The sequence below is a fragment of the Lissotriton helveticus genome, chromosome 5_1 (genome assembly GCF_964261635.1).
Source record: "Lissotriton helveticus chromosome 5_1, aLisHel1.1, whole genome shotgun sequence".
Lineage (NCBI taxonomy): Eukaryota > Metazoa > Chordata > Amphibia > Caudata > Salamandridae > Lissotriton > Lissotriton helveticus.
This window is the reverse complement of record NC_136065.1, coordinates 391425541-391440872: the sequence shown is the minus strand read 5'-3', so window position 1 is coordinate 391440872 and position 15332 is coordinate 391425541. Positions and strand designations below refer to the sequence as shown.

General features: G+C 45.6%; 1 protein-coding gene across 14 annotated transcripts in view; it reads left to right on the top strand.

Annotated features, from left to right (window-relative positions):
- Positions 1–15332, top strand: part of TMEM269 (transmembrane protein 269) — a 159115-nt gene that overhangs the window by 114913 nt on the left and 28870 nt on the right. For all 14 annotated transcript variants that reach the window (XM_078642590.1, XM_078642592.1, XM_078642591.1 and 11 more), the window contains one exon: positions 13018–13161. In XM_078642590.1, the coding sequence (XP_078498716.1) occupies positions 13018–13161 (144 nt within the window). The remainder of the gene's footprint in view (positions 1–13017; positions 13162–15332) is intronic.

Below are 15332 nucleotides of genomic sequence, written 5' to 3'. Positions count from 1 at the left end.
CGCCGAACTTCGGCTCAGGCATAAGATAATTAAAAGAGTTTTTTTGTGCAGGCAGAATAATCATATATTAAAAATATGAATCGCTGCCCCTCACTGTTAAACCATCAATATATCTTTGCCAATTTTCCGTGTGTGATCTGAGTTAGACAATGATTTCTTTAGAAGGGAAAGGATTGATGAGAGGACATGGCCTAGTGCCTCTAATGAGCATGATGTAATTATAGTATCGCTGGTCTGATGAAAGAGTCTTAAAATGTATGTTTGGCAGTGGTAAGATGGCTGGCACGTCCTCGATAACTGGGCTCCTACTTAAATGTTGTAATTTGTCTTAAAATATATTTTTTCCACTGCAGAGCTCTTTTTAATTCCAACAGTGGACTCCTTAGGGTGATCAGGAACTAAGACATCCTGTGAACACAAGCTGGTGCAATCTTGTTTGAGATTGGGCCCAATAGCGTCTTCCATTTTTAGCAATATAGATTGTACATGGTTTCCTATAGATTTGAAAATCTATGAACCTTGACTGTTGAATTTGGGCTTTGTTTTACCAATTGTGCACTGCAGTGGCTCAATCTGTGCAGTGACTAAGATTTGTTGAGTGCTAGAATTTAATGTGTGTGATGAGTTTTTACAAAACAAATAGGGAAGAATACAATTTGTAACTCCACTATTTCAGCCTTTCCTTAACTTAATGGTTATAGCTTTTCCATGGAGTGCGCATTAAGACGTTATTTCCCTTGTGGGTCGCCGGTTTGAGCCAGGTGGTTTTAATTATTTAATTATTTTTTTGATAATCACATTGTTATAGTTATTTTGATAAACTATTCTCCGTATTGATCTTGGTGAGGGATTAATACTGCTGTTAAGAAGTTGTGCATAGGAAGCAGCAGCATTCTTCGATTCTCTATCACCTGTGGCCCAAAGTCATTACGCAGTTGAGCTGTAATCTATAGATGTATACGGGTATTTAACCGAGAGTAGTTTTCAAAGTGCACTATCTGTCTGTTCCTTTCAGTCTAACCCTTATAAGACCCAATTGATAAAACAAAAAAGTGCAAAAAATATGAGCAAGAACTGTCTCTCTTTAAACGTATTTTTCCAACTTTTTTTCAGATTCACAAACATGTCCAAGAGTATAGCTTGATAAGCGTGGCTCAAATCCACCCGAGTGACTTACCGCACTCCCCTATAGTTACCCAATAATAAGTCAGCCGAACAGTGGAGAAGAATAAACAAAGCAATTTTATTAGGCCACAAACTCCCATATGAGAGGGCCCCGTCCGACCTCACCCCTAAGAGTGCGCCGAGAGGACTGCCTCATCTCATCACCAGTAATACATTATAACATGGTACAGCAGAATAAAACACGCCCATACTGGAAAAATACTGGACCCCAGAGAAGGCGAACAATGGTCTCACACAAGAGGCATCCACACCTGCAGTAGCAACATTTCTTATCGGCACCCAAGGCCACGGAGATGAGCCTTAGCTTCTTCAGCACATGAGAACGGTTTGATAAGGGGTTTTGCTATTAGTTTCGGTCACAGTTAGCCAAGAAAAAAAAACTGCTGACATTCAGAATATTCCTATTCCTACGGGAGGGGGTGAGCAAGTGTGACTCGCACGCAGGGAGAAGCACTCCAAAATGGTGGCACACAGGCTAAGCTAAGAGAACTGAAATAATGTCATACGCATAAATGAATAACTAAGAAAGGAATATAAATGTAAATGCACAAATGAATATATCATTAGTTAGACACATTCTGCTAACTCATAAGCGTAATATATGCAGTGGGCGGGGCATCGAAAGCTGAAACCTATCAGACCTCCTTTTAGCAGGATGTGGCTAACAAGAGTGCATCCTTTATTAGCCAAAAGGAGAGTCTTTACACACCGTGCTAAGGGACGGGGCACTACACTAATCGAAAATATCATCATCAATAAGGATCAACCAATGTATATCATGAAGCTCAACATCATTGGAAACAGGATATTGGCGTGTTGGTCTTTTAGAAACTCGTATAGTACTGGCACACATGGAACAACAAGGGGGAAGGCAATAAACACATAGGCAGCAGGTCAGTAATACACCAACAACTCCTACAATCCCCATCAAAAATTTCCAACCCCAAGAAGAGAAAAGGCCCCACAACCATGTCTGTAGTGACCAAGTGCTGGTGTCCTGATGGAGTTCAGCCGCTAACCTATGCAGCTTCTGTACAGCTAAATTAACCGTCGGGGCAGAGTCAGGTAATGTACACACAACAAGACGTCCCGATGACGCGACAGGCTCCACCCCTATCTGCAAGGATGACGTCAAGCACCATCCTGTTCTGAATTGTAAATAATCTCATAGCCTGCATCTCAATCGTCATATTGGCTGCAATATCAGCCTCCGTAGTCACTACCTTTTCCATCACCCTTGACAGTGTCCGAATGGCTCTACTGTTAAAGATGGGCCCCCAGAACGGCAGTAAACCCTTTGAAAAATCTGTCCATTGCTGTAAGGAAGTGTCCATCTGATCTACGTCTTCAACTTGGAGGGCCCTCCTTTGACGCTGCCCAGGCATTATAGTAAAACGTCGATGAGTCTTATGATAGTCCGAGGGTGCTACATAAACAGGGGGAAGTAAATAAGCCAAATAGCAAATCCCACCCCATCCCTCAGGCAACCACAGATATCTAGTGTCCCCACACACAAAGTAGATGTTCGGGGGAGTAACTAAGGAAGGACTAAGGGGTAGGCGAATTGAGGCAGTGACATTGCAGGAACTGTTTCCAACCTTTATGGGACCTCTCCCCTGAATACAGAAAAATGGTGAAGGCCAAACAACCGCCAAGGGTACCAAGGAATGGCCACTACTATTTGTCGAAGGAGGGTGTCTATAAGTCAGAGAGGAGTTCAACTGGAGGAAACTCTCCCTCACATTGTCAGTATCGTTGGGTGTCATAAAGCGTCCCACTTTCCTCGAACATGTCTCTATAAATGTCTGATCGAAGCGTCCGTCAGTAAACAACCGTCCAAGAGAAGAGGGGGGCATAGGGCATACACGCATCGTCAAAGTCGACCCAGTACCAGGCAATCGGACGTCCAAAAAATCAGGCTGTTGAAAATATTTCACCATATCTATTAAGGTGTACCAACCCACACAGCTATTTACAGGTGTCAGAGGAAGTGCCAGCAACCTATCTTTCTTATAGGCGGCTGAAGGAAGCAACCCACAAACCCAACAATCTGTCACATTATACACAGCATGAGCATGGTGTAGAGTCTTGATAAAAACATTATCTCGATAACCCTTACGCATACATGGTTCCCCATAATCAACAGTAACCATATTATGTTCGGGTAGGACAGAAGGAGTAGGGATAAACTCATGAACAGGGTAGGCTTTATCCAGGAAGAACAGTATCCCAAGAATTATAAAAAATATAATGATGAATATCACAATAACCACAATTTTTCCTTTTCGGGGCAGAGCAAGCCATGGTGAATCTGGTTCTGGTCTGCGAGGACCGGCAAAAGGCTGCTCCTCCTCTGGGATAGGACGGCCAAAAGGGTACATATCACCTAGCTAAGAGTCCAAAACTAAACTAAGAGAATATTCTAAAAGTTCCAGTCACTCCGAAACCGGCCAGAGGGGTTCTTCACCCTCAAAAGGGATCTTCTCCCTGTGTCTGTTAAAGCCTCACAGGCAGGCTTTCAGTCTTCATACCCTAATCCCTCGACGGAGTCGCACAACTGCAGCAACTCAGGAGCACTAAACCTGGGCCCAGACGCAATCCTAGTGTCCCATTTGACAATGTCTCGAAAGTGCACCAGGGCTCTTACCAGCAGTCCATCCCTACCATTAAGCTAACCTGTCCAGCATTGTCCACGACTAGTCCCTAGCTCAGCCCTTCTTCCAGTGCTCAATTTTTCCTCCTCTCTTTTCTGGGCCGCAGATTATAAGGGGTGCTCCCTCGCACTTCAGGATCTGTGAACAGAATGGGGAGGTCAATAGCAGGAGATGTAGCCTCCAATGTTTGCTCACTGTGATCAGGAGAGGCCTCACCACTTGCAATCAGAGCCGGCCTCTTTTCACTTTCATTTGGCTCCTCACCCCTCAATGAAGCATCGGAGGAGGGGACGTAGCGTGGAACCGTATCACACTTGTGATCAGCAACACCGCCTCTCACCCATTCGTCATATGGCAGTGGTAGGGGGACGCGCTTAACATGGGAGGCATGCGTCCATGCCTTCCGGCCTTCAACCCGAAGTGCGGTGCGGGTGGTCAGGAGCACTTGTCTCGGCTCCGACCACCTGGGTTCCAAGCAGGACTTCCGTTGATACTTCTTCACGACGACCCAGTCTCCGGGTTGAATGCTGTGGCCTGGCCCCTCCGGCAACGGCTTCAGGGTGTCTGCTACCTGCTGATGAATAGAACGGAGATCTTTAGTCAAAGCATACAGGTAATCTATCAACAAAGGATATTCAATTTCTGAGAAACATTTAGGTCTAGGGACACCCCACAGGTTGGCAGGCCTACCGAATATAACCTCGTGGAGGGAAACACCTGTCTTGGAATTAACTGTCACTCTAGTGGAAAGCAAAGCCAGGGGAAGTGCATCTGGCCAGCGTAACCCTGTACTCTCCTGTATCTTGGCCATTTTGAGTTTTAAGGTACCATTGAATCTCTCAACCAGACCCGCAGCCTGGGGGTGCTGGGCTGCGTGGAACTTTTGAGAGATTTGCAATCCTTTACAGATCTGCTTCATTAATTCAGCATTAAAAGACGTGCCGTTGTCACTCCAGATCACCCGGGGCAAGCCATACCTCGAAAAGTACTCTTTAATCAGCATCTTAGCTGTCGAGATGGCTGTACAATCTTTAGTTGGAAAAGCCTCCACCCACCTACTAAATGAGCATACCACCACTAGGACGTATTTGAGGTTGTTAACCCTCTCCATCTCAATATAGTCCATCTGTATTACCTCAAAAGGGAAAGATGGAGGGGCAAAATTGCCAACTGGAACAGGTGTTCCCTTCCCAGGATTATGTCTTAGACAAACCATGCACTGCTGCACTAAATGCATTGCCACCTTGGAAATGTTCTTATTGCTCCACACTGGGTCTAACAATTTGCATATCCCCCCTTGCACTAATGTGAGCCGGCCCGTGGGCCATTGTCACCACTGGGAGGACATATGCATCCGGGAGTAGCCATCGTCTTTTATCTGACACATCCGTCCAACACTCATCCGAGTCCAACCGCCCCCCACCATTCTTCCATGTTCTCAACTCGTCCTCAGTCGCTTTTTTCTAGTATGTTCCGCACACTCTGTACAGTATTCACGAACATATTAACGTCCAGCACCCACCTAGCTGGTCCTGCCACAAACATTCGTGGGAGTTTTGTCCTAGCCGTTTCCTTAGCTGTTTGGTCTGCAAATGCATTTCCCCGTCCTACATCATCTACCACCGCCTTGTGTGCACTACACTTGATCACAGCCAGTCGTTTAGGAAGTGTCAAGGCTGTCAGTAGTCGTAATATCAATGGGCCATTCTGAATCTTTTGTCCGTGTGATGTCAAAAACCCCCGTTCTGCCCACAGTCGCCCATAGCTATGAGCCACGCCAAAGGCGTATTGGCTGTCAGTGTAAATATTCACATCCAATCCTTCACTCAGTTCACACGCTCGCATCAATGCTATTATTTCTGCAGCTTGGGCTGAGTGGTACGAGACCCTAGAAGTCTCCACCACTGTTTTCAATGTTGTGACTGCGTATGCTGCAGTTGAGGTACCATCCGCAAGTTTAAAACAGGAACCATCAACATATAGCTCCCCGTCGGGATCATCAAGGGGGGTGTCCGTCAATCTATCCTTCCCTTCGTCTCCTCCTCTGTCCGAAACAAACAATCATGGACTTCATCGTCCTTTTCATCTGAAGGGATGGGTAGTAACGTAGCCGGGTTCAAAGTGGCGCATCTTTTGATCGTAACATGGGGTGCTAATAATGTCATCTCATAGCCAGTAAGACGAGCACTAGTTAAATGCTGCGTCTGCGTCCTGTTCAATAAAATGTCCACAGCATGCGGTACCATTACTGTGAGATCTGAACCCAGCACGAGCCCTGCCGATTGTCTAATTGAGACCGCAGCAGCCGCTGTAGCCCTTAGACAGCTCGGCAACGCTCTCGCCACATTGTCAAGCATAGCAGAAAAATAAGCGCAAGGTCTCTGTTTCCCCCCAAAACGTTAGGACAGACAACGCGCAACCTTCCGCCTCGTGTACATAAAGAACAAAAGGCTTCTGGTAATCAGGTGTTCCCAAAACAGGTGCAGAGCATAAAGCAGTTTTTAGTAACTCAAACGCTTCTTGACATGCTGGAGTCCAAGGTAGGGGTTCGCGCACCTCTTTAGTAGTCAGATACAAAAGGGGTTTTGTTAGTAAGGCGTAATTAGGTATCCACTGGCGACAATACGAGGTTATGCCCAAAAACGCGCGCACCTCTCGCTGCGTGTTAGGTACAGCCATGTTAGTTATCGCCTTGATGCGCTCCGGTGTCAGCCTCCTCCCCTCCTTCGATAGGAGATGACCTAAGTAGGTAACCTCCTGTCGGCAGTAAAGGAATTTAGGAAGGGACACCTTGTGTCCTTTGTGAGCCAAATGGTGCAACAATTTAACAGTGGACTCTCGACACCCTTCCTCAGTGTCTGATGCTATGAGAATATCATCCACATATTGCAATAAAACATTACCCTTCGGGAGTTCCAAATCATCCAATTGCGCCTTCAAAGCTTGACTATAAATGCTGGGACATTCTGTATAACCTTGGGGAATTCTACAAAATCTAAAACTTCGGCCAGCCAATGAGAATCCGAGTAGGTAACGGCTATCTGGGTGCACAGGGATACTAAAGAACGCATTCTTTAGATCCAAGACAGAGAAATATTTGGCAGAGGGAGGAATCATTGTCAAAATCGTGGTAATATCAGAGACCACCGGATATTGGGGCTCAACCACCTTGTTAATGTGGCGTAAATCAATCACAAATCGGTAGACATCAGGTGTACCATCACTGGCATCAGTGGAGGGCCTCTTAAGGATCGGAAGAATAGGACTATTACAACTGTTAGAGTCCGTCTCCTCCACTACCCCTGACCGGATCAAGTCCTGTATTATTTGTAACAAAGCCTTCTCTCCATCCCTAGATATCTTGTACTGGGGTATCCGAGGCAGTCGGGCTCCCACCTTAACCTTGATGGACACAGGGGCAATATCCATTTTTCCCACATCGGTATCACTACTAGCCCACAGACTCTCGGGGATCCCCTCAAACTCAGCCGGGAGGGGCTCATCTTTTGAAAAGCACTGCTACGCATGCGCAACAGTAGGACCCAACGTGAGGTGCACACCGTCCGGAGAACAGTAAATGGTAGCATGCAATCTTTTCAGTAAATCCAAACCCAGCAAATTCTCGCCACAATTCGACGTCAGAAGGAAAGGAGAATCAACAGTGAAAGGACCAATCGTAAGAGCTAGAGGCTTAGAAATGGGGCTAATCACGGAGTACCTGAGAACCCTACGGAGATATTATTCTTGCCAGACAGAGCCGCCCCTGGGACCTGAGAACGTGCCACCGAACTTTTCATAGCACCCGTATCCACTAAAAATTTCGGAGGGGACCCCGACAAATCTGCAGTCACGTAGGGCCCTCGCTGATCAATATCCACAGAAAATGGTCCCATGCTCTGTCCTACGCTGTCCTAGTTATAAGAGAATCCAGTCATGTCGTCCATAGTATATGCATCGTTGTAGTACTGTCTATCTCTACCATTGTCACCCTCTCTTTGAAAGTGTTGTCGATCCCTGTCTCCATCCAAGTAATAACCTCCCGGTCGCCTACCTTCGTCAGACTGTCTATCATCCCTGCGATATTCACCCCGACCTCGTCCCCTGCCTTGTCCGGCAGTGGACCGAAGTTCCGGACAATCTCTCCACCAGTGCCCCTCCTTTTTGCAGTTGGCACACTGATTCTGCCCCAAACGCTCTCTCTTCTCTCCCCTTCCGTAACTACTTCCGCCTCGACCAGCTACCATAGGTGGGGCTCCACGTCCCCGACCCTTCGCCACCTGCTGCAGTAACACTCTTGTCTTTAAATCCTTGGCCTTCTTTTCTTGTCTGTCCTTATTCTCATTCTCCCTATGTTCATAATACTGAGCCATACTCAGAATACCAGAGGGAGTGGATGTCGTCCACGTACTCTCTGACGCCTGCAATCGAGCTGAAATTTCCGGTAACAAATTTGTTACGAATCTATTAACGAAAAGTCGCAGGCCTCCATCTTGGGAGATATCCTGCACACTGAAGTCCATAAAAGTCTCTTCAAAACGAGTGAAAAAATCTGAAACCGCCTCATCCTTTTTCTGTCTACATGCAGTCAACTTATCCCAATCTACCTTCTTAGGAGGGATAAGGGAGTGCATATATTTTATTATACGTCCTGGTATCGCTAAAATCTCAGCCTTCGGCTTCCCCCCTGGCTTTCTCTCCTTGTCCCAATCCTTAAGTTCTTCCCAGGTACCACCAAGCTCTTCTGCATGGTCCGTACCCTTCACCTGTCTCCACACATCCACCGGAACCAGTAACCCAAAAAACAATTCTATATCTGCTAAAGTCATGACTGTCGAGGAAGCTGCTTCTGTTAACTCTTTGTAATAAGCAGTCGGATTTTTTCTCGAGTCAGGCAACTGAGCCTTTAGTGCTAATACCTCGCTCCTTTTCCAAGGCGTATATACCCATTGTTCTTGGAAATGAGCGTCGACACAAGCTCGGGTGACAGTATTTGTTACCGGGTCTAACACTTCAGGGTGGAAAATAGGGTGTACCTCGTGTATTGGATGTACCCCAGGAAAACGGGGCTCTCCCGCCGACGGCAACTCATTTCTATACTCCAACAAGGACCTCAAACTGCGCAACAGATCCTTCATTCCAGTGTTAGCCCTATAGGCTCTGTTCTTAATGTCATGAAGAATCACCGGTGCCTCTCCACCATATCCCTGTTCCCACAACGCTATCAATGTCGTCGACATATGCCATAAAGCATGCTGTTGCATCAAAGGCTCGTAATCTTTCATTGTGGACCAAATGTCTTCGAGTGAGTAAATGTTATTCCTGGCCCACTGACAGGCTTGATTAGCCACCACCGTCTTTTCATCCAACCCTACAGCAGAACGCGTAAGCAACTTTCGTACCTGAGTAAACAGCTCACTTCACGTACCTCGAGTCGGGGTCAGTAATGCGCCCTGGGGAGTAGTACTGGCAGAAACAGTGGGAAGTGCAGAGGAAATCACAGAAGAGGCAGGTGGGCTTGTCGCAAAGAGAGAGACCAAGGGCGTAGGCAATGAAGAGGTAACAGAAGACAGAGCCTGTTGAACAACAGAGGAGGCTGGGGTGCCGGACAGGGGAGGTGCACCCGTTTGGGGAACTGAAACCACCGCCGGAGAAGCAAAATCCGTCAGCACGGGATACAATGACTATGAGGCATACGGGGGGGGGGGCGAGTATTCAAAATGTCCTCCATCTCATCTTGTTCTTCTTCTCTCACTACATAACTTTTATTGTCTTGTAACCTGAAGAGTCTATCTGCGCGCTCAATCCGCTGCTCATTCTCTTTCTTAGTGTGTTCTCTCGCCTTCTGCGCCATTGTCTGTGCCGCTCTCTTTGAGCCACCTTCTCCTCTCTTAGCTGTCGTTCCTTTACCTCCTTCTGCCACATCCTCACGGAATCGAACATACTCTGACGACTGCGCCTGGCAAACAATCTGTCTTGTAAATAGTCTAATTTTGCTCCATCGAAAGAACCATTCAAAGGCCACTGCAAATCCACATTTCCCTTTGTATATTTATGCCACAAAGTAGTAAACAAGATCGGAGTCAATCCATGTTTAACATACATCTCGAAATTCGGGGAGCCATCCACCGGGGCGGGTTGGCTCTCGGCCAATCTAGTGTCCGAGGCACCGCAGCAGCACCCGAGACACCGTAATTTACTGAAACACGGCATCTCCACTCACGCAATAACACCCCAACACAAAAAACTCACACTCACTCCCAACAAATCACCCAATCACTACTAAACACACACACCTATGTTCACGCTCCCTATGCATCAAATCCCTGCCAAAACAATCCCTGCCAAAACACGTGTTACCAAAATGGGACAAGGCCTGTCGACCAAGTCCTGGGGAACCTGGACTCTACCGCAGACCGAACAGCACACCCGCTGTTCCGAGATTGGGGAACACATCCGTCTCCCAGGTAACACTACAGACCGTCGCGCACTACACTGCGTGAGATCCGGGACCCGTCCCCAGCGAACCGCCACCCTAGGGGTTCGGGTAAGTCCCAGAATCCTTCTGCAGCAAACCACGCCTCGACCGCAGTACCACCCAGTCGGATGACTACAAACCAACGTCCACCCAACCTCCGTCAAGTCTGTCAGAGTACCACTCGCACTCTGAGTTCCCCGGAGCACACTAGCCCCAGGAGCACACCAGCTCCTCCAATCACTAGAGACACACTGGTCTCGGAGACACACCGGTCCCTTTGGAGCACTCCAGCTCCCTCACTCACCTTCTGTACGCGGTACCGACCTCTACCGTTCTCCACCGCCGGCTGCCAGGACCAACAAGGTCAGCTCCAAAGTTCCGCCTTCCGGACTCCGGCGCAGGATCATGAACCGGGACCTCTCCCGATCAGCAGGGTGGGGCAGCGCTGCGAGAACCAAGCTCGGCATCAAAGTGGGTACCCAGACCCACCGTGCCGACCAGAGGGTCCCCGGCTTTCTGCTACCCACTTACGGGTGAGAAAGATCATTATCGCGGAGTCCCTGTTCGGGCGCCATCTGATAAGCGTGGCTCAAATCCACCCGAGTGACTTACCGCACTCACCTATAGTTACCCAATAATAAGTCAGCCGGACAGTGGAGAAGAATAAACAAAGCAATTTTATTAGGCCACAAACTCCCATATGAGAGGGCCCCGTCCGACCTCACCCCTAAGAGTGCGCCGAGAGGACTGCCTCATCTCATCACCAGTAATACATTATAACATGGTACAGCAGAATAAAACACGCCCATACTGGAAAAATACTGGACCCCAGAGAAGGCGTACAATGGTCTCACACAAGAGGCATCCACACCTGCAGTAGCAACATTTCTTATCGGCACCCAAGGCCACGGAGCCGAGCCTCAGCTTCTGCAGCACATGAGAACGGTTTGATAAGGGGTTTTGCTATTAGTTTCGGTCACAGTTAGCCAAGAAACAAAAACTGCTGACATTCAGAATATTCCTATTCCTATGGGAGGGGGTGAGCAAGTTTGACTCGCACGCAGGGAGAAGCACTCCAAAATGGTGGCACACAGGCTAAGCTAAGAGAACTGAAATAATGTCATACGCATAAATGAATAACTAAGAAAGGAATTTAAACGTAAATGCATAAATGAATATATCATTAGTTAGACACATTCTGCTAACTCATAAGCGTAAGATATGCAGTGGGCGGGGCATCGAAAACTGAAACCTATCAAGCTAGAAGGCTGGTCCAAGTTCAGGTTTCCTGGCGGACTGCTGGAAACGTTGTGCGACTTTCCCTGCAGGCCATAGTGGACAACGCCACACTGCAGGAATAACATTCCTTTTGCAAATTCACTTTTTTGCCTACATTGAGCGAAATCTTTTCCACATGAAGAGAGCCCTTCCTCTGCACCCCACTTGAAATCTGGAGTCATTATTCCTCTTGCCACCTTGGAATGAGATTTAAGCCAGCCATGCGATCGCGATAAAATGCGATTCAATTCAATCCATCTTTATTCGGCTATGAAATAGTCATAAAAGCATGTGGTAAAATACAATAATTATACGTATAAGAAACGTCATGTTTCATAAGTCATTAAATGCTTAAAACATTGAAGTGAGAGAGTGAAATCAATAATCTAACATTATTTTCCTAGAGGATACAGCAGCTTGAAGGAACATAGTTATGCAGCAACATATTTCATCATCGGACACAGTAAGCAAGAAGTAATATGCCTGCATAAAAGTTCGTATCTTTCTGACTCTCATAAATGGTATAAGAAATTTCCAAGTATATAACATTAAAAAAAACACAGAAAAAAAAGAAAATGCAGCATTTTTTGCTTAGAATAGTTGTTGCATGGGCATTTTCTCAATTCAAGCCCCTGCTGCTACCCACTTGGGAAGCATAAAAGATAATTTATCGGTCCAGCCCTCAAGCTGAATAAAAGAGACCGTGTCCAGCTGCTTTTTGTGTTCCATAAGTAATCTTGGCTAAGCTCCCCTAAATTTAATTGCAGATAATCGAATACACTGTGCTTTGCTTACTCTCGGCCCGCAATCTGTCTATTTCAGCCTTCTCCAGTAATCAATGCTTCCCTTGCTTCCTACAAGTGGCAGTCTATGGCTCTCTTACCAAAAATATATCTATTTGGCACACACTTTCCAAGGATTTTTTTACATAGGCCAACCAGGGGATAGAAAGGCCCTTATCACAGGCCAGACAATCATTGACTATACTCTTTGTTAGAAAATACGATTCTTTTCAGGATGTCACTGGGGTAGTTTTGAAATGCCCACCACCTGGCATCCACATTCCCACCCCCTGAGTCGTGATGGCTGCAAATACCTACCTACCCATCATTATGTGAATTTAGCACTGCCTAAAAAAAAATTGTCAATTTCTGCTAGATGTAAATTCAGTCATAAACATACGTTTGTGACCTAATTTACATTTGTGAATAGGCCCCTATGATCTAAGAATTAGTATTGTGTGGTAATAGTCTAATTTTACAAATTTTGTAAAATTTCTAGTCACCCATGACAGGCCAAAGTTTGTTGTGCTGATATTATGGAATTAAAAAACATTATTTAAAAGATACAGAAGTGTGTGTGTAGAGTAGAGGCAAAATATAGTTCTTACTACATGTTGAAATGTTTTTCTCTTTGTTTGTACAGGTGCCAAGTTGGATGATTATGCCGATTTCACAACTTTTGGCATGGCTACAGCTTTGCTTCTCAAATCTGATGGCATCCTTGATGGCTTGCTTGTCATAGTCTATGTGTTGGCAGTCTTCACACGACTCTGTTTTTTCTCCAGCGGTAAGTCAGAGTTGTGTTTGATTTTATATAGTGCTCATCAGGTGCGAGAACAGTCTAGCTTTACTGAAGCTTAAGTTAGTCTTAAAGAAATTGGCAGAGTGTTTAAATAATACATTAAAGACATGCAGCATAATGCCTAGAGTAAAGTGTAGATGCAAACCTACACCACGAGATCCGCTTTAGTTTAGAAGTACTGTATCTCCTCGGAAACTACCAGGTAACCAAGTGAACAGCAGAGGGCCACCTGCTGATAATTTTTTTTTTTTAAAGAACAATGGGGCAGATTTACAAGGCTCTTGCGCCAATTTTGCGTCACTTTTCCATGTTATAAGTGACGCAAAAGTGGTGCAAGGGTCTTGTAAATCTGCCCCAATGTCTTGTGGAAGTGGGCAAGAGTTTCAATGGGCTCTGCAACCTTGTGGCGTATCGTAAACTTACAGGCACTCCTTCGCCAATATAACCACTTCCAGTGGGAAAAAATGTAAGAGTATCTCCAACTCCTTCCAGCTAAATATCAGAAGAGAGAAAGTTATCACAGAGGGAAGATCATTTTCAACGCCGGCATACACTGCACTGTAGATGTGGTAGGTTTGGTGGGCAGTCCCATTAACACCAGCGTAATTTTATGTTGACTTGGATCATTGCATATTCCAGGTTTTCTCATGCAGTACAATACTTGTTGGATTTACCGTTTTTTGGTACTTAATTTACTTGGTCCACACGCACCCAAATCTATGAGTGTCCTTCCGCAGCCTTATTCTTTCCAGCATACATATGGACAAGTTCCTGGCCGATTTCCCCCCGGTGCTGGACATTCCAGAACAGGGTGTGGTCGTGACGGAACCATTCCGTCATCAGCACAGCTCAACCGTGACTGATGACGGAATGGTTCCGTCACAAGCATCGAAGGGGTTAAGACAGTCTTATACATCAAAAATGAGACCATTCAGAGAGGAGGTTTATGAAGTTACAAAGGCTGTGACAGATGCTCTCATTTTTGATGAGCCAATACTACTTTCAAGCAGTGACCATGTGTATTCCCCTCCATTCCGTTATATTTTACTTAGGAAGAATGAGGAACTACCCTCGGCAGTGGAGGACTGTAACAAGTGGGTATCATCAATAAGGCAGAACGACTACGTCATTGATTTTGCATGCATACCACCAAATAAATCTCCACAAATGCCCAAAATCAGCGAAAACCACAAAACTACAAAGGAGTTAGGGTTTGGTGGTGAAGGCAAATGTGCTGTTCAAAGAGAGGTAGGGAAGCGGCCAGAGGAGGGGTTGGTTAGAATAAAAAATAAAAATAAAAAGTCAGGTGAGATTGGGAATGGGGGGGGGGGGGCGGGTGAAGCAACGGACAAACTGACATGGCGAGGAGTGCAAGGGTCAAGTTGTGAGGGGGAAATCAACACCCAAGGGAGAGAGCAGGAAATCACACACACTACCATATAGTGCTGAAAGAAAAAAATGAGTTCCCTAAATGTCATCCATGGAGAGGCCAAATACAATAAGTTCTAATGACAGTAAACAAGGTGTCCTCCAATGAGGGAGACATACAATACGAATTGAGGATAGTAATTGAGTAAGAAGTGAGCAAATTAGATAGTTGAGGCGACTCGAGCAATGGTCAGACCTTTAGCACACTCTTAAGTATTGTTATTTTATGGGATATGTCTTACTATAGTCTGTAGTTGAGATCTAAAAAAGAAAACTGTTATTGCAATCACTTAAAACTGTTTTGAAAGAAAATATTTATAAAATAAAAGGGAGGTGGGTCTAGTTTGCGTTATTTAAAACTTTATAAATAAAAATAGTGAAACTACTCAAAAACAAAATTCAATGACTTATGAGTTGTGTGGAATGCACTTAGAAAACAAATGTTGTAATTGATTGCTGGATCACGTATCCAGCGTTACATCTAGCAAACGTCTTATGGTGCTTCTTGAGCATAGGAAAGGCTGAACCTGTTTTACTTCTCTTCCTAAAGTAAAGTATGCCTGTCTACATATCTGTTGTCCTTCGTGATTTCTCTTACTCCCTCGATTTTTGTCTCATTTGTAAATGGTGTAGGGCGAGAAATCTCTGATAGCATCTAGTGTGGTCGTACATTAGTCATTATGATGTTGCCATTGGCTTTAAATATCCAACTTGTTTTTTTTTTTTTG